We start from the raw sequence: 21,549 nt of genomic DNA, 5'->3' as shown, positions 1-21,549 counted from the left end.
TCCGCTGCACATCACTGGGGACCACCTAGGAAACAAGAAGGGGGGGTGTACACACAGCAGGAGGGAGGGGGGGGGGGGGGGGCAGGGTAAGGCAGAGGTCACCACAGAGTATGTAGTTCTCTGGGGAGGGGGAGAACTGCGTGGGGATGTTTTACATGACTCCAGGGCTTTCACAGCGGGGAGTTAGCCAAACACAGGGACGGAAGTCACATTTGTGAGACACCCTGGGATGGGGGTGAGGGAGAGTGACGGGGGGAGGAGGAAACAGACAAGACTGCTGCAGAGCTAATGGTAGGATGGAGGAGGTCAGGGACCGGAGCTGCTTTCATCTCATCATCATCAGGGGGCCCCTCAGCAGCATGTTAGGGTCTCTGCTGACAGACGCTGATTCTGCACATTTAAGTACAGTCACTTGTTCAGTTTAATCATTTCTACCACTATAACTACATGTTTTATTTGATTGGATTATTGGATATTTGTATTCTTATTATCCTATGTGCTCTATCTGTACTTCCCTCTTATTCTGCTGCTGCTATAAACACCTACATTTCCCTACTGGGATCAATAAAGGTCCGTCTCGGTTCACAGGGAAGTTCAAACTCATCTCACTTTCTCACCTCCACAGGTCGGTGTAAATGTCAGGGTGTCTTTGTCCAAGCATTACAATAATTCTGAAGGCGGATAAAGTGAACTGCCATCCATTGAGCCCTTTTGAAGACACAGAACGGACCCCTAAAGAGTTTAAAAAATAGCCGTTTCCTTTGTATTCACCCAGTTTGAATCTGGCAAACTAGTGGGATGCTATTTGCTGCTCTAAACAGAGCATGCTAAACATCAGCCTTGCTGCATTTCTTCATCTTTTCTTGCTTATTTTCTTTGGGATTATTAGAAAACATAATTCCTCTTTCTGTCTGATCTTAATGTCGCCTGTTTCACATTCCCTATCTCATCTCTTGCCTTGTGTTGCGAGAGGGGGGACAGACAGTCTAGACGCTGACAGAGGGTTGAGAGGAGAATCGATTGAAGCATGCAAGAGCAATTTCACGTCTCGGCCCACAGCTTCAAAAGCAGAGCCCCAGCAGCTCCGCCAGCGGGCCTTTGGAGCAAGCACACAACATGTTTGTGTGTACTCGAGCAAGTGTGTGTAATGTAAAATATCAAATAGTTAGTGGATGACCAAAGGAACTAAGTGGATTTCACATTCATGCTTCCTCTTTTCCGCTTCTCTCTGACCTTCCTCGTTTCTTCCTTGAATCCTCTTTGAATTCCTTCTTACCCTCTGTCATTTCCTTTCTCTCCTTCAAAAGCGTCAGCGTTTCCTCTGTCAGTATCAGACCTGGTCATCATTATCATGCTGTCTCTACAGCATCAGCACTTTGGTGGTGATGTGTGATCATGACTCTATGACTTTATGGCCTTCATTCTCTCCTCCAACTTTTTAATCTCTCTATCTGTTCGTCACTTTTCTTTTGTGTTTTAGTGTGGACGTTTTTTCCTCTCTAATGAAATGGGGACTGTTGAGCCTCCCCTAGTTGGCGCTATCAGTGAAAATATTGAAGTGAATTGCCAGTTACCTTTGCTTAACATGAAGACTCTTGGCTCTTTCCAAAGTAAAAAATACATTTACCAATACGGTAAGTTCACTAAGGATCATGTTATAGCTCATATTTATAGGCTAACATACTGTATACGAGAGTGGAATCTACTTATGTAACTCTAAGGCACATGTGTCAAAATCAGGCCCTTGGTGGATTTAATTTCGGCCCGCAGGATAATTTTTAATTGCTATTGGATCTGGCACGCACGCCTTCACTCAATCCTGAGGATCTCCTCCGCTCAGAGGCTGAGCCCAAACATTGATGAACTTGCACCGAAGATGAGATGCCAAGTATCTGGCTTGAACTAGCATCACAGAGCAGCACACTGAGTTTAAATGGATGTTTCCTCTTGCACTTTTTTTCTTGTGACAACAGGGCATGTTTGGTTTTTTCTTTGAGGGAAATTGTTTTTTCGAAGCTGTTGTTGGCCTGTGAAAAAATGTAATCAAAAGAAATGACTCCGGAAAAGCTGCAGATAGAGCCATAAGAAATGAATGCAACTGATTATTTAATGTTTAATGTTTTATAGGCAATAATTTAAGCTTTGTTAGTTCCGGGTTTAATATGCGCAATAAGTTCATTTCAATAAGTTTGGCAATAAACATTGCCCCAGTCCGGCCCTCGACTAGTACCCATTTTTTTATTTTGGCCCACTGTGTATTTGAGTTTGACACCCCTGCTCTAAGGCATCTGACAGACGAACTTCCTCATTCACAAAAGTTAGTAAGAAGAATATTGTGAAACGATCCGGTTATGTGGTTTGAGCAGGAACCTCTCCACTCTTGTCATGGCAGGTGTTCCCGAAAATGCCTACAAAAGAGGAAATGCTTTTTTAATGTCAATATTTAGCCAGACTCAAAACTCAACAACTCATCTCCAGGCATGTGGTCCAGTCCATCACAGTGTTGGCATGTTAATTAACATGGCCCTAGGGTGTTGAACAGCTATTTTGAAACGTGAAGCAGCAAGACGTAGAGTTTTGGGAGAGGCAGCAAAGCGGAGTAAATGTGTCAACCTCTTTGTGACGGCACTGATCACAGAGAAGAAGCGATATGAGGAAGGGGTGATCAAAGGCTGCCATCTGTCAGGAGAGAGGAATGCAGCTCTGGGTGTGTGTGCCAGTTAAGCGAGGTGAGTTTTCATAGAAGACACCAGGAGGGGAGATGACAGCATGAGAGCAGCTCTACCTGTTTCTGGAGAGAGGGGAAGCAGCTGATGGATTAAAGGGTTATCTGTTAGTAAACGGGCAGAAGGGAGAATGATGAAGAGAGAGGACAGAGAGCGAAGAGCTGTCAGGTACAGTGCCGACTGCAGCGCAGGAAACTGCCTATCATGCAGGTGACGGGGAGGAGAGGGAGGGATGAGAGGAGCAGAGGGGTTTCATGGTTTGGATGAGGACGTCAGCTTATCAAGGGAAAGGTCTGTTTGAATGACAGTACAAAAAGACGAGGGCTTGGAGAGCGATATGAGGTATGATGGGTAACTGAGTAATGAGACGTATGAATGATAGTGAGAGCAACTAAAGGATGAAGGGAGTTTTGTCGCTCATTTTCTCCTGGATCAAAGTTATACCTGCAGCAGTGGCATAATGATGTTCATAGCGTTACATTACAACATCATACACAAATCAATGATGTAAAATTGTAAGGAACATTTAAATAGTTGTGTTTTTAATCCTTGCAGAGGAGTTGTAAATAATGGCTTCTTTGTGTAATATAACCGCCACAGGATGTGTAATGCTTTAATGAAGGAAAGAAACCTTAATTTAACAACACTATCAGGACCGTAATGTAGCCATTAGCCGCCGCTGCCACAGGACGTTAGCATAATACTTCAGAAGTGCAACTATAAAGGTCTGTGGTGGTGGCCTTTACAATCCCTCTTACAGGAGATCCTCTCTTTAATATTTAATGGCCTTATTAGAGTGCTGTAGAGATGACGTGTTTTTGAAAGGCCGACCCACAAAATTAGCATCGCACTGGGTCCCTCAACAAAAAGCCAATAAGAGTTTTCTTTGAAGTTCAGATTATATCTGACGATGAGCTCCGCAAGAAAAAGTGTATAATGCTTAAATGTTTTGTTCTGCAAGATAATCTTCACAAATGAAAAAATATTTTTAGGATTTTCAAATTCATAATAGAAACAAACTGCACCGTCGCATCAGTCACTTTACCAACACTAAACTAAAGGTTGACTAGTGTGGATATTTAGGTGTATTTATTTAGTCTCATTTTGCCACTTCTTAACAGCGAACCTCAAAGCTTCAACATTTTAAAGTGGAGTATTTAATGATGTATATTTAGTTTAGAAACGGAACATTTGAATCTCTTTAACATAAAAACTTATCAAAAACCTGAAATGTATTAATTATCTAAGATAATGTTTAAATTCCAAGTTGAAATATTAATGCAACTCAGACATCATGTTCCTGCCGAGTGGTCATGTATGTTGCAAGAAAGTCTATTAATGCTTTGCTGAGCCATTAACTGTAGTCTGAGCCCTTTTGCCTTTAAGCAAACACTGGTCATTGTGTGCAATAAAAAGAACAATGATCTATTAAATCTAGAAAAATAAATGTTTCATATTAACGACACTGAGGCATAGCCAAAAAAAAATGCCACCACAAATGTATATATGACATTAAATACACACAGAACAGGTACATAATATACCGATAACTTAACGCTACTCTAACAGATTGTTGACCACTGCACAAATACATTTATATGTATTCATCTTATCATATCTTATCTTATCCTACCTTACCATAGGTAACAAAGTACCTGTCATCAAGACCAGCTTGAATTGTTATAATATCATGGTGCCTTATTTTGATTACTTGATATGATATCGGAACATGCATGAGTAAACGCCACCAATGAATAACTAGCTCCCTGGTTTCCAAACGTGTTGGCATGACAACCATCAGAGCATGACCATTGGTATAGTCGGCAGTGTTGGAATAAACTTGACCAGTCGGATTGTATATTTATTTTTGTCTTAAGAACAGCAGCTTTTTGTTGGTAATTGTTTTCACTCTGCAGCTTTCGGTCAGTTCCTTGTACGTTGCAGTAGTAACACCTCACTTGTTGACTCACACTCCAACCTTTGTCCATCATGGAAACAGCAGATACCTAATGTTTTGCATATGGTGCGTGTTATGTAATACAAGGTGTTGGTTAAGTAGGCCAAAACAGACCATGACACACTAGACCAGTGGTTCTCAACTGGTCAGGCCTCGGGACCCACTTTTCACTTGGTCAATACATCGCGACCCAACATTTTGAAGCAATCAAATCTATTCAACAAAAAAACGTGCTGTAATGTATATGCTTTTCAGCATACAATATTAATACAAGTGAAGTACAGTGCATATCCCTTATATCCCTTCACAGAACTAAAGTATGCTTTTAGAAAAGGTTTAATGAGATGATGGAATCAAAGCTGAACTATATAAAAAGGCACACATGCTGAAAACCCAACCCCAGCAGGGGGGTCTGGGGGGATTCTCCGCGAGAAGAGTAAAGAGGAGATAGTCTGTGTGACTTACTTTAAATTGTGGGTAAGGGTAGATAGCTCCCATTGTTCTGTGACCTGTCAATCATCAAACCGGGGGTCATATTTCATTATGTGTTCATTTTTATCTGAAGTTGTACCCATGGATGTATAAAGAAGAGTTCTACCGCAAAGTTATTCTCCGTGGGGACTTCCGGCAACAATCTTGATTCTGATTGGCCAGAAGACTCGAAAAAACATCAGCAAAGATGTTTTATTGAGAAGATGAGCACTACGTGACAGAAGTTTTCCAAACCGTTTATGGTCTCCGCCTCCGGTACTTTTTTTTTTCACTCACACATCCGCGACTCACTCGAAACGGGTCCGCGACCCATCAGTTGAGAACCACTGCACTAGACCTTATAGATAAGTGCCCTATAAAGTTAATAATAAACAAACTTCAGCCGGGTCAAGGTCCTACTGTTTATTTGGAGATCTGAACTGCAGTGAACATTTCTGTGGCATCCCTAAGCTGTCTGCAGTGAACAGGGTTCGTACGGGTGCTTGAAATCCTTGAAAATGCTTGTAATTTGACGTGTTGTTTTCAAGGTTGGGAAAGTGCTTGAATTTTGGGAATGGTGCTTGAAATTGAGATAAAGTGCTTGAAAATGTAAATACTTTACTTTAACAATAAATTGCTGTCTGACTGAATAGTTCGCTTTTTAGATTAAAAGAAAAGAATTGCTTCGCTTCTACATAAAACAGCTCCGCTGCGGCCTTCCCGCGCTATGCGCGCGACCTGCAAGTGACCTGGGCATTCTGATGAGTGATAGATGACTGTGTGCCAGGAGGTTGCCGTTTCAACGAGCGTTGGCTAGCAGAAGACCAATACAAGCCATGGCTAAGAGTAGGGTCAAGCCCACGAGTAGCCTCCTGCAAAGTTTGCAACAAATAACGATGCGAGAGTCTGCGCTGACGAGCAACATGAAAGGTACGCCGTAGAAGAGCATTTTAGATTAGGCTAACGTTGCATGTTACATTTATTTAAGCTAACGTTAGCTAGCTGAATAGCGAACTCGATTGAGGGATAATAATAATTGCAGGGGACAATCATTTCAGAGGAGCGTACCTATGGTATGTGCGTTACAGTCGCCATCGTGTGGTGTTCAGAGGATGAAGCACTCACGGCATTTCGTGTTATAGTCATGAAATATAATCTATTGATTCGACACAGAGCGATTTTGAAAGCAATGTATTTCTACTGGTAGTATGTTTCGTGCCTAAACCAAATGTGACTTGCTCTATCGAAATCAGTCACATTGACCCGAAGACACATTTTCGTTTGTATTACTGGTCTGGGGAAGCTCGCGAGTGTGTTTGTGTATTTTTGCATTTGTGTACCGGGGAAACACTCACAAGAAACACCGGCTGTTGTTATGCTTGCTGTGACGTTAAATTAGTCCGTTCTCCGCTTGTAATTATGCCGAAGCTTCAAAGTTGTATTTATCATCTGAATTTGCCGAAACAAGTTTAATATTTTGAAAGCCAATACTTTGTTTATTTGAAAACAGATGAAAATAAACTGTCTTTTATATAAAATTGAAGTATTATACAAGTAAAACTACATTTTGTTTTAATCCCATGTAATTGTAGAATGAACACAGTCTTCCTTTGAAGATGTATAAGTCAGGTGTCTTGAGTAGTCAACATTACCTACAAATCATTGTACACATTTGTAAATATTATTTTCCACTTGTTACCATTGTGAGTCTATTTTTATGCAGCTCTGCGTGATTTTGTGGCTACAATTCAGGCTAATACGCTACCAGAGGTGGAATAAGTACTCAGATGTTGTACTTGAGTAAAAGTACAAGTACTCAGATATTGTTTGAGTAAAAGTAGAAGTACTCATATCTTGTACTTGAGTAAAAGTAGAAGTACTCAGATCTTGTAGTGAAATTATAAGTACTCAGATCTTCTACTTAGTAAAAGTAGAAGTACTCAGATCGTGTACTTGAGTAAAAGTAGAAGTACTCAGGTCTTGTACTTGTGTAAAAGTATAAGTACTCAGATCTTGTTCTTGAGTAAAAGTAGAAGTACTCAGATCTTGTACTTGAGTAAAAGTAGAAGTACTCAGATCTTGTACTTGAGTAAAAGTAGAAGTACTCAGATCTTGTACTTGAGTAAAAGTAGAAGTACTCAGATCTTGTACTTAGTAAAAGTAGAAGTACTCAGATCTTGTACTTGAGTAAAAGTAGAAGTACTCAGATCTTGTACTTAGTAAAAGTAGAAGTACCAGAGTGTAGGAATACTCTGTTACAGTAAAAGTCCTGCATTCAAAATGTTCCTCAAGTGAAAATAGAAAAGTATTCTCATCAAAATATAGTGAAAGTAGCGACAGTAAAAGTAGTGATTGTGCAGATTGGTCCATTTCAGAATAATATATATGATATGTTTTATAATGATTGATCATGAAAGTGTTCTCAGAGCTGGTGAAGGTGCAGCTAGTCTGAATGACTTTGTAGACTGCAGGGGAGCTTGTGGATTTACTCCAGGTGGAACTCAAGTCTGATTTAACACTTGATTATATTTCACATCATTCATCCACATCTGTGAAGTAACTAAAGGTGTTAAATACATGTAGTGCAGTAGAAGTACACCATGTACCTCTGAACTGTAGTGGAGTAGAAGTACACCATGTACCTCTGAACTGTTGTGCAGTAGAAGTACACCATGTACCTCTGAACTGTAGAGGAGTAGAAGTACACCATGTACCTCTGAACTGTAGAGAAGTAGAAGTACACCATGTACCTCTGAACTGTAGTGGAGTAGAAGTACACCATGTACCTCTGAACTGCAGTGGAGTAGAAGTACACCATGTAGCTCTGACTTGCGTTCACTACCAACCTAAAAGTACCTCAACAATTAATCAATAATGTATTGAAAAGTTATTTGGCTGATTGTTGTATATCGGCTCAGCCAGGTTATATGGGAGGCCCAGTCTACGTACAGATCACTAATTTTGAAATATTAAACTTAGTTTTCTTTTCTTTAATTTTTCATCCTCGTGTAGAAGGCTATCACGAAACACACATTTTGTTGTTTATAGCATAAAGAACATCTGATTTAATGTGAGGTAGGGAAATAATCATTTGAGTATGTGTATATAAATATGTATTTTACAACAGCTGTAAGATGCTTGAAAAGCTGGATAATGCACCTTGAAAATGCTTGAAAAGTGCTTGAATTTGACTTTGGAAAAGGTGTAAGAACCCTGAGTGAAGTACACTAATGTGGCATTTCCACTGCAGGGCCTCGCACGGCTTAGTACGGTATAGTTAGGCCTTGGTAGGCCAGGCTCACTTTATGCTGCATTTCCATTACAGTTTAGCAACTGGGGTAGTAACTAGTGATGTTACGTATTGCGCCGAGGCTTCGGAGCGTGTGTCGAGTAATCCCCGAAGCTTTTTGTGAAGCATGTATCGAGGCTTGTATAGTTTTGGGCCAGTGACGTCACCGATGACAAACGAAGCCTTGCTGCCTGTCGATACCACGTGACTGCTTCACGAAGCGATTCGGATCGGTTGAACCCTGGTTGAACCACAACGCTCATATTACCCATGGATGTATAATAATTAAGAACCATATTACCCCTCCTACCCGGGCCCGGTGACACGATGGAATTAAGAGAGCTCAGACCCTCACTTATATAGAGGTCGGAACATGTCATAAGTATAAATGAATAAAAGCATAAATAAAAGTAGGAACAAAAACATGAATAAATACAGGAATAAATATCATGCAGTGTTTTTAGTCGGAATCAGTGAGTGTGCTGTGGCTCAGCTGGAAAGCAGTTGACTCACAACCGCAGGGTCCCTGGTTCAACGACTGAACAATACTTATTTTTTGTTGTTTATAAAAGCTACAGCTAAATGAGATAATATAGTGGTTTAGCCTTTCTCAGGCTACAACATGGTTAAGTTTACGAATATTATTAAGGAATACAAATCCCTCTTTGCAATGTTTACCAGCCTCTTTAGGCTTTTCAATCACAATCATTCAACTGGAATAAATACAATATTGTTGATATGAAAATATGATTTAATGTTCGTTGTTTAGAGTTATTCTAAGGCTTTACTCATTGGGAACTCGGTATGAGATAGAGCACACTGTCCAATCTGAGATGTCCAATCTGCCTGTTTTACACACTTTGACCAACAGGGGGTTTGTGTTCAAATGGTTCAAATGAAGCCTCATGAGATGAACCCTTTTGCGAACCAATTGGCTGGAAAGCTTCAAAGCTTCATAAGGCTTCATCTCGCCATCACTAGTAGTAACTATAGTAACGCAGTGTAGGCGGAGCCGTGACGTCATCTTCAATGCGAAACACAAAAACAACATCAGCCGTTAGCTGTTAGCACTCAGAGCTCACAGCTCCTCATATCTGTTCAGAAACTAGACACAATTTAAAGAAGTACAAACCACAGACTGTCTGTGTCATGGAGAATACAGTCGCTGGTTTATTTATGTCTGTATAGGCCGTTATTGTGAGTGTGGACGGTCAGAGCATATACAACGTTAGCTTAGCCGATCTCCATTTAGACAACACGCATTTTAAAAGGTTTTTCCCCTGCCGTCTTGTCTGCAGACTTGTCAAAGCATTAATTCATGGTTTTTACTAACCGGTATCTGTATTTTGTTACTTCGGCATCATTTTGAAACGTGTATTACAATTAAATCACGGTAAAATATGTTCATTTTGTTGTAGATTCTCTCACTAGTTTAACATACTCAGCCCGGTTGTTGGCCCGGAAAGAACCTCAATTTTGGAGAGCCAGAAAACTGTGAAAAAGTACCCGCTAGCCGGAACCAGCGCCATATAATGAGAAGAGTTACGACAACAGAAGTCCAAAATGCTTGATCGTCAAGTGGTTCAGGGAGACTCAATAGTTCCCTGGAAGTTCGTGGTGGGACATTTGAATGCATGATTACCGGAGATAGAACTACGATTTTTGGTAATAAGTAGCGAATAAAGGTTTTGATTTACAATATTTATACAACATATCGATGTGTATGTAGTTACATCAATATTTGAAAAAGTAAAATTTGCTAATATTTGAGGATTAAGATAAAATAAGAAGTACTTTATTGATACCAATTTGGAAAATGTTTGCTTTGCAGCAGCAAAAGACAAGGCATTGTACATAAGACAGTTAAAAGACTAGAATTAAACAATCGAAAATGTAAACATCTCAAATAGAAATAAAATGGCAGAAAATATACATAGTGTGAACAGCTATCTTACCTGTTAACATATACATGTTAGGCTAACGTTGCCTTGGTTAAAGAGCCTGTTGCTGTTGTTTATTGCTTTGAATTGTTTAAAACAAATATTATCTTCTTAAACTTGAATGGTAGTCAGGAGCATCACTTCCTAATGTTTGATATATTTAGAGGGAGGGAAGGAAGGCTTCAAAATTCAGATTAGATTTCTACCATTTCTTTAATTCATGGTGGTTTCAGTAATCCCCTGGTAATTGAGGACATAAGTAATCTAAATGAGTAATGTCATCTTTATGACTTTCAGAAAGGACAGGAGACCGACAGGTGCCTATCAATGATTGTTAACTGACAGTAAATAAATGGAATTCAATAAACATTGAATAGCATATCATGCGGTTTGTCTGTGCCTTTTCCTCCGTGTTGTCCTGGCATAGTCTCCCCCATGGTTTGCTGTGCTGCCTGGGGATGCTCCAATCAGAGCCTCACCTGTCATACTCCAATGTAACGGAAAAACAACTAAAGAAAAACTAAATAGTAATAATAATAAAATGTCTCCACTGATCTGTGTTGTAAATGTGATTTATGTATGATTCCAATCGCTTTTTATAGTCAAAATCAGCAAATTTGCCGAGCTCCGCTACAACTACGGGGCGCGATGAGAAGAGAGGCAGGGATGAGCTCTGCCTCTCGTAAGCCCACAGTAACTGGCTGGAGCGCGGGCACTAATTTAACGCGGGCAATTATTTTGTGAGCGCGCTCAAGCCAGTTACTGTGGGGTAAGGTGAGGCACAGATGAGATCTGCCTCACCTCAGAATGCGTCACCCCACAGAAACTGGCTGGAGCGCGGGCCCTAAGCGCATGCATGCACCATCTCACTGTATGTCACCAATGTAATGTTTGTAGATCCCTTTATTACATTTATCCTCGCCATCCATAGTCTCTAACTATAACTTATTTCACGTATGATATTTAGGCTCGCTGGTCTCATCATACAACGGCAATGAAAAAAGCACCAGGGGAGGCAGCCATATCCTCTGCCGCACTGAAGGGGGCGCAAGTGCGCCCACAGGTTCTTGTTGCTACTGTTATTCTATGCAGAGACGGTAGACGCGAACAACAAACTAGACTTTTGAAACTAGAGGAAGATAAGGAGGACTTTTACAAAAAAGTAATAGAGATTGTTGTCCAGAAGGATAGCATGGACTTCATCTTCAAGTCAAGGTAAGACCCCAATTGTAATGAAAATGGGATCTTACTAAGAAAGAACAATCCAATATTTAGATTTTGGGTATCCTTTTGTTGAACGGTCTGTTTAAAATGAATCGAAGCATCAGACTAAAAAAGCTTTTGAAAATAACCGAATATTTCGATTAAGGTCAAAATATAATTTTTGTAAATCGGACTCTAAAAGAGTCAGTGCCTCACCAGCCATGAACCTCACCGCACATCACTGCTCATTTCACCACCTCCACCCACTACAATCACACGCCCCAATGTTATATTTAACACATATGTAACTCCCTCCACCCGGATAAAAGCACGTTAAGAAGCCCCTTTTCTCTAATTCCACAACGTTGGAGGAAATAACATTAGGAGAACGGATTAATAGGCTGTTCGTGGTTAACGTGTGTTGCTAACTTTATCCGGTATCCTAGCCTAATCTGTTATCTGTAAACGTTAAATATACTGATTGAAGGGATAATCCACTAACATCCTTTAATACACATGTATAGTTAATTTGATTCATATGTTCTGATAATATCCGCAATATAAATCTTTAAACGTCTTCTTACCTTCAAAAGTCCACCACGAACGGTCTGTTCATGCTCACTACATGTAGCGCTTCGGGATTTGAAATCAAATATGAAGTGCTTTATAAATGGAACCCATTATTATTATTATTATTATTATTATTATTATTATGCTGCAACCATAGACTGCTAGCCGCAGATCCATGATCCGCCATTGCTGTAAAAAACTGGTCCATTGGAGTGAACGGAGATGTCGTAACTCTTGTTATTATATGGCTCTGGCCGGAACTACGCCTAGTGGAAACGCAACCAAAACGGAAACCGCGCTCCGCACTTGAAAATGCGCCATAAGTAGTACATATGGTCAACTTGCTGGTTATTGTAAAATGTGAGATAATGTAGCTCAGACTACAGCACACATTGAAAAAACACGCTTCTCAGTGTGTTTTTAATTAAAGGAAACAATGGCCCCATGACAGAATGAGTGTGCTAATAGGGGCTAATCATTGCACTTGCTCTTTTTGTGTTTTCAAAATCACTAAAAGCTTGCAAAGCTGTTTTATTGACACAGTTTTGGCTAATTAAACAAATGGGATGTGTCTTTCAGGCTGCTGTTTTTCTTCTTTTTCGTTGGCTTTGTTTACAGTTTGTCCAACAAGCCTATTATGTTTTCTATTTTACACATTTTAATATTCATTCAAATGTGCAGCCTTGCTAGAAAGAAAATAAGTAATTATCTATAAAATAGGCGACTGATAATGCATGTGGGACTTGTTTTCTTAAATTGCGGCTTATAGCTACATTCTTGAGTTTATAGTCGAATTTTCTCCAGATTTAATCAGCAAGTTAAAGCAGGCTGGCTGCTGGATCCGGGCTGCTTGTTTTAAACAGACTCCAGTCAGGATAATCACCAACCTCCTCTCTTAAACTCATTCATACAGTCAGGGATCTGCACTGACAGCAGCGGATAACCTTACTGTGCAGACGACGTATAAAGCTGCTCTAATATATTCCCACAGGAAGGCTTCCCACTCTATAATTTGTTGACTGCTGCAGAGGGTCTAAAGAGCAGCAATACTCTTTAATGTACTTATAAACACAAGCACATATAAACACACACACACACACACACACACACACACACACACACACACACACACACACACACACACACACACACACACACACACACACACACACACACACACACACACACACACACACACACACACACACACACACACACACACACACACACACACACACACACACACACACACACACACACACACACACACACACACACACACACACACACACATACACATACACATACACATACACATACACACACACTTGCCTTGAGAAAGATTTGAGAGTGGTACTCAAGGAGGAATAATTATAGATGGCATTGAATTTCCTGCTCTCCACCGTGTGCAAACAGTGTTTAGCCGAGAGGGTTTGCTTACTTCACATGTTTATACTATGGCACGACTTGGCAGCAGGGCCACATTATTGTAGGCATGTTTTTGAATGTCTGCAGTGGAGACAGGAAGCTGTGTCACCACTTTCATACACAAGTAGTTTCATTTATTCCATTTCTTTTCAGAAGTGGACATGAATAGAAGCTGGGGCACCATGATGTTTCCTTTTACAAACAATCTGACATCTTGCAGTTCTCCAAGCTCTGCAAACTGGTGAAACCTTCAGCTTGTCTGGCATCATGAGAGACTGGTTGTTAGCTAGTACGTGCTATTTGTGAAGCGCGAGTAACTGGCGGTTTGCCTGCGGATATGTGTATGTTCTGTATAGTTATGGTTATGCATGAATGCTTGAAACAATGCTCCCCCCCAATACCTGGAGCTGTTGTGTGTGTTCTACAGAATATAAACAGCAATTGAATATACATCCCTGAGCTGACAGTGAAACCTCATTATCAGCCCCGGTGCGGAAGAGAGTCAAGGGAGAAAGAAGGCACATGGACCACCAGGGAGAAGGGGGAGGGAGAGGGAGAAGAGCAGGAGATATCCAATGCCTTGATTCAGTTAAAATCACAATCACATGCTGAAGGGACGAAAGAGACGGAAAATGGATGTTAAAAGCTCACCTGTCCAGACACAGATTACAAGACACAAATATGAACAAAGTGTCCTTGTGTTGGCCTGCCGTTAACCAATAGAACAGCTTCAGTGTTTCCTGGCAATGATCCTGAATGTTTCTTATCTATTTGAGTTTTAACGGTGCTGGTGACTAGTACCCCCTGTATTAAAGCTGGTGACTATGAAGGCCGTAGTTCACCATTTAATACAAATGACATCATTCTCGATCTTTGCACCTTGTCTGAAAGCATCTGTATTTATGTGTCTTTCCATTAAGGGTTATATATGTCACCTGTTTTTAGGAAGTAAATGACCTATCACCTGAAAGAGTAGAGGAAGCAAAGAAAGATGGAGAAGGGGCGAGAAGCAAATAAAGAGATTGTGCAGGGTTAATGATGGGGAGAGGAATGCTGAGTTTATGTTGTTTAATTGAAGCTACTGTAGTTCAGTCTTCTTTGTTATTCAGGCCTTGTACAAACCCTCCACTGAACGCTGTGCAGAGCGAGAGATTGACAGAGTGGGGGAGAGAGAGACAGAGTGGGGGAGGGAGGGGATGCGGAGATTGCTGCAAGGCGAGGAAGACAATGTGATGTGACACTGTAGGAAACGGTAAGGAGGCAGAAGGGAGGAGGGGTGGAGCTATCTGGTAGGTGTTATCAGGTTAAGCCACCCACCACTGGCTGTCGTCATAGTAACACCATGGTAACGACCAGGTGTGGAGACGGGGTGAAGGAAGACCTTCTGCTACCTCTGCGTGTTTCCTCATTATTTTACGTCTTCATCTCATCCAGTGTTTCTCAGGTTTTGCTTGTATTAAAGGCGGTTGTATTTACTACAGGTAAAGTGACTTGCATTTCCAAAACTCATGAAAAGTTACTTGAACAATTTATTGATTACCGGAGTAGTTTTGTGGATCAACTAATCGATAAGTCCACGAAATACTGCAGCTCTATATCAGGTTGATCCTCAATATTATGATGCATATAAATAAAAACTAAAATAGAAGCTCAAAAAGTCTCATCTCTCATCTAAGTCTTAAACCTATAATCTGATTTGATAACGTGCTTACAGAGATGTCAGTTTCAATCTGTCGGTGTTTGCTCTGTTACATCACTTTGTGTGCGAGTGTTTGTGTCTACGTGTGTGTGTGTGTGTGTGTGTGTGTGTGTGTGTCGCTCAGCAGACTGGGCAACAGACGCGCTGCACATGGACACACACTAGAAACAATGACACACACGTGCTTATGCCATGCACTGCAGGCTAGACACATATATAAAGCTAAATCAAACACACAGAGCTTTGCTGTGGCTCTTAAAGGAAAACTGTACATGTGCTAAACACATCGAGCCAGTCGAGAGATAAACTCTGACCATTGATGCATTTAATGGTTTTAAATGCAAAAAGCTAATTCATGAAATGTATTCATCTTAACCTTTACTATGATTAGGAGCTTAATTAGTCTTTGACAGTAAAACGAATTATTTTGATAAACAATCAACCTTTATAATATTTTTTTAAAGCAAAAAAACGTTTATTTAGCCTCCAATATTAAAAATATCAGCTTTTTTCTGTTAAATATTATATAAAACAGATTATATTAGGCTTATAGACTGACAAAACAAACAACATTATCTTGGATTTTAAGGGAATTTATTAACCAAACTGTTAACCTAGTATTGAATCATCAGATGAAAAAAATAAGTGATTTAAGGTGAGAGGTGCACACAGAGATGTGACGTTTAGCTAAAGTTCACTCACCTCCAGCTCTCACTGAACAGTTTGAAGTCCTTGTTGCCCTCCTCATCTCTCAAAATCCTCTTATCTCCTTTAAATAGATTCTGTTTGATTCCCTATTCTCTTTATTTAAAATGATTTTTGATAAAATACAGCCAGCTTATACTGTGCTGTTTTGTACAAAGTTGTTTGTTTCAGTAATCTTAAAGTATGCCCCCACCACATAAGTAATGCAGTAGACCCTATAATGACAACCTGCTCTTGGGGTGCTGTTCAGTAGCTGAAAGAGGACTTGGACACTGTGAGCATTAGTCTCACACTATTTGTGATTTATTATTCCACTTGGCTGTCACCACTGACTATTGAGATAAGCTATTTGTGGCAGGTTACACATTTTAACAGCCTGTAGTATTTCAGCTAATTGTTTGTGTTTTGTGGGCTTTTTACACGCAGTGAGAGCCAAGTTTGGTTTTGTCGAAATTACAAATATAACCCACAGTCTCATTCATAAATGATCAGAATCTTAGTTTATACTGTATGCCTGCATGCCCGAAGCTTTTAATGGGTACTTCTTACCCAGTACAACAACCTTGAAAATGTGATACAGAAAAAAAAAGATTATTTAATTGGAGAATGTACCCTCTAAAATCAGATGCTATTTAAACCTGGGTGACTATAGTGAACAATGCTTTTTGTTTTGTACACGGGTGAATAAAGTATACATCAAGTTTCAACCTCAGACAAAGGAACATTTCAAAGCAAAACATCTGCCTTGGGAATTGTCAAAGTAACCGAATTGTGAACTAAAGACAAAGAAACAGAGTGTTGGAGGCATGAGAAAAAATGTAGGAGGAAGTTTGTGAGACAGAAGGGAGGTAATCCAGCAGAGGGACACTCCTCAGGGTCCTTATATCCTTCCTCCGTGTCCTATTAAATTACCTCTCTTGAACCTGTATGCTTCCTGACATGACTGAGTCCAACCTGCATATTTTGTTTTTTCCAGATAAACCTGCGGCTCATTTTAGTCAGCGGGAAGACGAAAGAGTTCCTCTTCTCTCCCAACGACTCAGCAGCGGACATTGCCAAACATGTGTATGACAACTGGCCGATGGGTGAGTAGCAGCTCCATCTAAATATCCTGTCTTTGCTACTGGCAATGGCAGTTGATGAAGATGTAGCAGCAGTTACATCAACATGTGTGGTCCCAAGGTGAAGGCAATAAAACCCTCCTTAGGTGATCCACATATTTCTTCCTCTTTGATCAGACAATGATTTATTTGTGATTCTCATCACTATTATTTCTTTATTTTCCCCAAAGCCTCCTCCATAGGGTTGGGCCGGTGTAGAGGTTGTAAAACAATAATCAAGGGCGTCTGTTTTGACACCAGGCTTTCAGTGATAGAATATTTAAACTCGCCTTGTCTCTTCAACCCATCAAATGCATGAGCTTTCCAGTAAGAAAACACTATGTGCACTTTGTCCTATATTGGTGTTATTTTGTAATAAATCACGTTATTGCAGAAGCATAGTTCCAGTGTGTTTGCTTAAAGTGTAATTGCTAACTAATTAGCTGCTAATGCTCTTGGAAACCAGGTGATCTGACTCATCCTGGCTGTGTTTTCTATGACAAAGATACAAGCAGCTGGTTCGCTTATCCAGAGAGCTGAGATCACATTCAAACCCACTTTTTATTACTTACATGCAGTTCTATAGAGCAGTGTGGGAATGACTCTTTGGTTAAGAGTCATTTGTGTGCTCCTCCTTTCCGCACGCTTATCATTGCATACAGGAATGTCGATTTGCAGTAACTCCCTAATTGCAACAGTATTACAAATAATTTGATACAACCGATCTCACTCCTTCACACCTGAACACCTATTGCTGTGAATGTAGTCTAGTTTTAGAGAAGTATTCAAACACTATAAACTTTACTGGTGGATTCATATCCTCCTTGACAAGAGCAGTTTCCCTTCCAGTCCTGTCCGATCACACAGTGTTCCTGCCAGTCAACAGATCTGAACCCTGTGAGACTGTAAGCACCAACACCCTCCGTTTAGATGGAGACCAACATCTGGTGGCCAGACGCTGCTGCTGTGCAACTCCCCCCACTGTTTGCTCTCGGGTTTATTTCTTCACTTTTGTCTGTAGCTCTTCCCAGGCCACACCCCTTGTTCCTCTGTTGCTTTCCTTCTTTCTCACATTCGGTTATGCATCCCACAAAGCCCACACATTATACATTCTGCATGTAATGATTTCAAATAAAGGCTTTAAAGTGATTTAAAAATAACTTCACTGCGGTTGTTGGTGGTCTTTTTTCTCTCTCCATGCAATTATTCCTTTTCATTGCACTGTTGATGCATATCCACTGAATTAACTCAGCTATAACAGCTCATAACCCCTCGTGTCCTTTTGTTAAACTAGAGATTGGCAACATTTTAGCAATGTTTAATAAGAAACTTATTTTGTGGTTTTTACAGGTAGCAATAAAAAAGGTTGTGAAATGTCTTTATTGAACCTGCATGTTCTCAGTTTAGAGATGATAGATTACATAAGGATGATTTATGGGAAATAGATTAAATAAATGGCAATCAAGACAAACAAACTTGCAATGGCAATCAGGAAGAAAACTTAGAAGATATAAGCAGAGTGAAGAAAATATATGAAGCGTGTTTCCTGTTTTTCTCTTTGTTGATTTCTCTCTTTAACTCTCTCTTTGCCCCTTTTTTCTTTCAGACTGGGAGGAAGAGCAGGTCAGCAGTCCTATCATCCTGAGGCTGATCTACCAGGGCCGCTTTCTGCACGGCAACGTAACACTAGGAGGTGAGAAAACACAGAAAGTACACCTCCCAAAATAAAAAGTGCTCATAGACATGGACACAAAATCACAGCAGTGTGTTGCTGGAAAGTTCTTTGCTGTTCTCATCTTTTTTCCTGAGCCGCAGAACAGAGGTACCTCAGTGCTCCGGACAAGCCTGCTTTGACGGAGAGTGGGAGGAGAGAGGAAATAGAGAAAAAGAGGGGAAAGAGAGTGGTCAGGAAGGGGGCAAGACTGGCGTTAGAGTAGACCTCAAACAGCACAACAAAGAGACAGGAAGGGAGGGGGGCATCAAAATGAAAAGTGAAGAGAAAAAGAGGAGTGCAGCCCACTTCACTTCTCCCTGGCTTTCAGGCGTTTTAGTCTACTTAACCCAATTTTGGTTTGACTGGTGTTCTGTGTTGTTAATGGGGTTATGGCCGTCCCTGACCCTTTTACACTCATCCCATTACTGCATTTATCTGATAATTCCCTTGTCGTTGGCTCAACGCGTTTGCACGTCCACACAGAATCCTCTTAAAGTCGAGCCAAAAGAACGAGTAGATGTTTATATTTTGAAATATAAACATAGACAGAACCACGTGTGTGAAGGCAGATTTCATGGTATAAATAAGCAGGTTTTGGGATTTACAAGTAATCAAAATACATTATTTTTGGGTTTTCATAAAGTTCAAAATAGGACATTGGGCTGTGGTTAAATGACTGTTTAACACAAGGCCATAAATACATATAGAAGCAGTGATGTTAAAAGAAATCGCTCTGTTCCTATACTTCAAGAGTTGATGTATATATAAATAAAACTGTGAATAGCTGATTTTAAAATGTGTTACATGAGTAACATATGATCAGATCATCACAATATGTAACCAAACAAAACATAGTGTTTTATATCATCTTTATTGATTGGAAGTGAAATAATTTAAAACTGTCTTTGCTTGCTGCATGCTGAGTTATTTCAACAGTGAATTTAGTTACTCAGGGGATGGGGGGGAGGGGATAATTGAATTGCTTCGCTACCTGCAAGAGATTATTATTCTGCAACAAAGACAGACATGCTGTAGCTCACTGAATAACCTCTCTCTCTCTCTCTCTCTCTCTCTCTCTCTCTCTCTCTCTCTCTCTCTCTCTCTCTCTCTCTCTCTCTCTGTGTATTTCTCCCCTGTAGCTCTCAAACTGCCCTTGGGGAAGACCACAGTGATGCATTTAGTTGCCAGAGAGACTTTGCCTGAGCCAAATTCCCAAGGTAACAAGCCCTCCTTTCCTTTCAGTAGGCCTTTTCACACGCTGAGCCACTTTAATCGTTCCGCTCCCAGACATTATTTATCTCTACACATGGCTTCTGTTTAAGGAACAGTCACCAGTGCAAATAATTGGCTCCATTAAGGGTATCTCCAAGATACAGCACATTGTGTACAATGCACAGCTGATATAAATCATATTAGTTGACTGGTCTCCTTTTTTGTGTAGTAGAAGCTGATTGTGTGTTTAGAACAGGCACTGATTCAACCTAACAATAGGCAGAGATCAGAGGGACATTTATGGTCACGCTACATTTATTGACTATCCACAGTTTGCTATGCATTCTGGGTAAGATAAACTCAAGGTAAGGTCAAATAAATAATTACCCCATGTTAACCCCAGAAGAAAACATGTCCTCTGTGGAAGAAATATTAAAGGGCAATGGTAAGTTATTTAAATAAATAGCAGCACAAATGGTTACTGTGGTTACTCGCTCCACAACATGTAGCACACTACAAATAGAGCCATGTTTTCCCCTTTTTAGTCAGTTTGCAAGGAAGGGGTGTACAATTAATCAATGTTTTGTTGAACATGGTCTAATGCAACTATCAATTCGCAGTAGGCATAATGTTTGGTAAGAGAAATGTTGGTTCAAATAAGTTTTTTAATTAAATGTTGTCATGCTGCAGAGATGTCCATGGTTGCATGCATTTGATTGGCCATAGCATATTGTTTGATGGTGACCTTGTATGCCAGGGTTTTTCATGATGATGATGATGATGATGATGTGTGTGTGTGTGTGTGTTTTCAGGTCAGAGGAATAGAGAGAAGACCGGGGAGAGTAACTGCTGTGTCATTCTGTAAATACACACCACCGCCGCCAGCCCTCCATCCTTCTCATCCGATCTCTCCCTCAACATCCTGGACCTAATGAGTCTGTCCCCTGTCCTGGAGCCTGTCATATGCATACAGACAAACACGTGCACACCCTTCTCTATTTCTTTTTACCCCCTTCTCACACACGCACACACACACACACACACACACACACACACACACACACACACACACACACACACACACACACACACACACACACACACACACACACACACACACACACACACACACACACACACACACACACACACACACACACACACACACACACACACACACACACACACACACACACACACACACACACACACACACACACACACACACACACACACACACACACACACACACACACACACACACACACACACACACAAAGACAGCAGGCTCTGGCTGATTCAGGACACAGAGTTGAGAGCAGGAAATTGATTAACAATAGAGTTGATTCCTTTGTTGTACTTGATTTGTTGTCATAACTGAAAATGTGTGGAAGAAACTGGATTTGCATGTGTTTTTTCCCTTTTTTTTCTTAATGCACACCTTTTTAAGCCTTCTGCAACATACTTGTACACACGCATACAAGCAATAGACACACACACTTTGTCTAGCCCCCCTTGGCCAGTGTGTCAAAAGA

The 21,549-nt window shown here is 40.5% G+C and overlaps 1 protein-coding gene across 1 annotated transcript in view; it reads left to right on the top strand.

The window, feature by feature from the left end:
- Positions 1–21,118, top strand: part of ubl3a (ubiquitin-like 3a) — a 37,842-nt gene extending 16,724 nt beyond the window's left edge. Inside the window, exons 2-5 of the mRNA XM_034099511.2 lie at positions 16,965–17,073; positions 18,695–18,781; positions 19,942–20,019; positions 20,827–21,118. Coding sequence (XP_033955402.1) covers positions 16,965–17,073; positions 18,695–18,781; positions 19,942–20,019; positions 20,827–20,879 — 327 coding nt within the window. The 3' untranslated portion in view covers positions 20,880–21,118. The remainder of the gene's footprint in view (positions 1–16,964; positions 17,074–18,694; positions 18,782–19,941; positions 20,020–20,826) is intronic.
- Positions 21,119–21,549: the final 431 nt, after the last annotated feature.

Source organism: Pseudochaenichthys georgianus, chromosome 14 (genome assembly GCF_902827115.2).
Source record: "Pseudochaenichthys georgianus chromosome 14, fPseGeo1.2, whole genome shotgun sequence".
Taxonomy (NCBI): domain Eukaryota; kingdom Metazoa; phylum Chordata; class Actinopteri; order Perciformes; family Channichthyidae; genus Pseudochaenichthys; species Pseudochaenichthys georgianus.
This window is presented reverse-complemented; position numbering and strand designations above follow the sequence as displayed.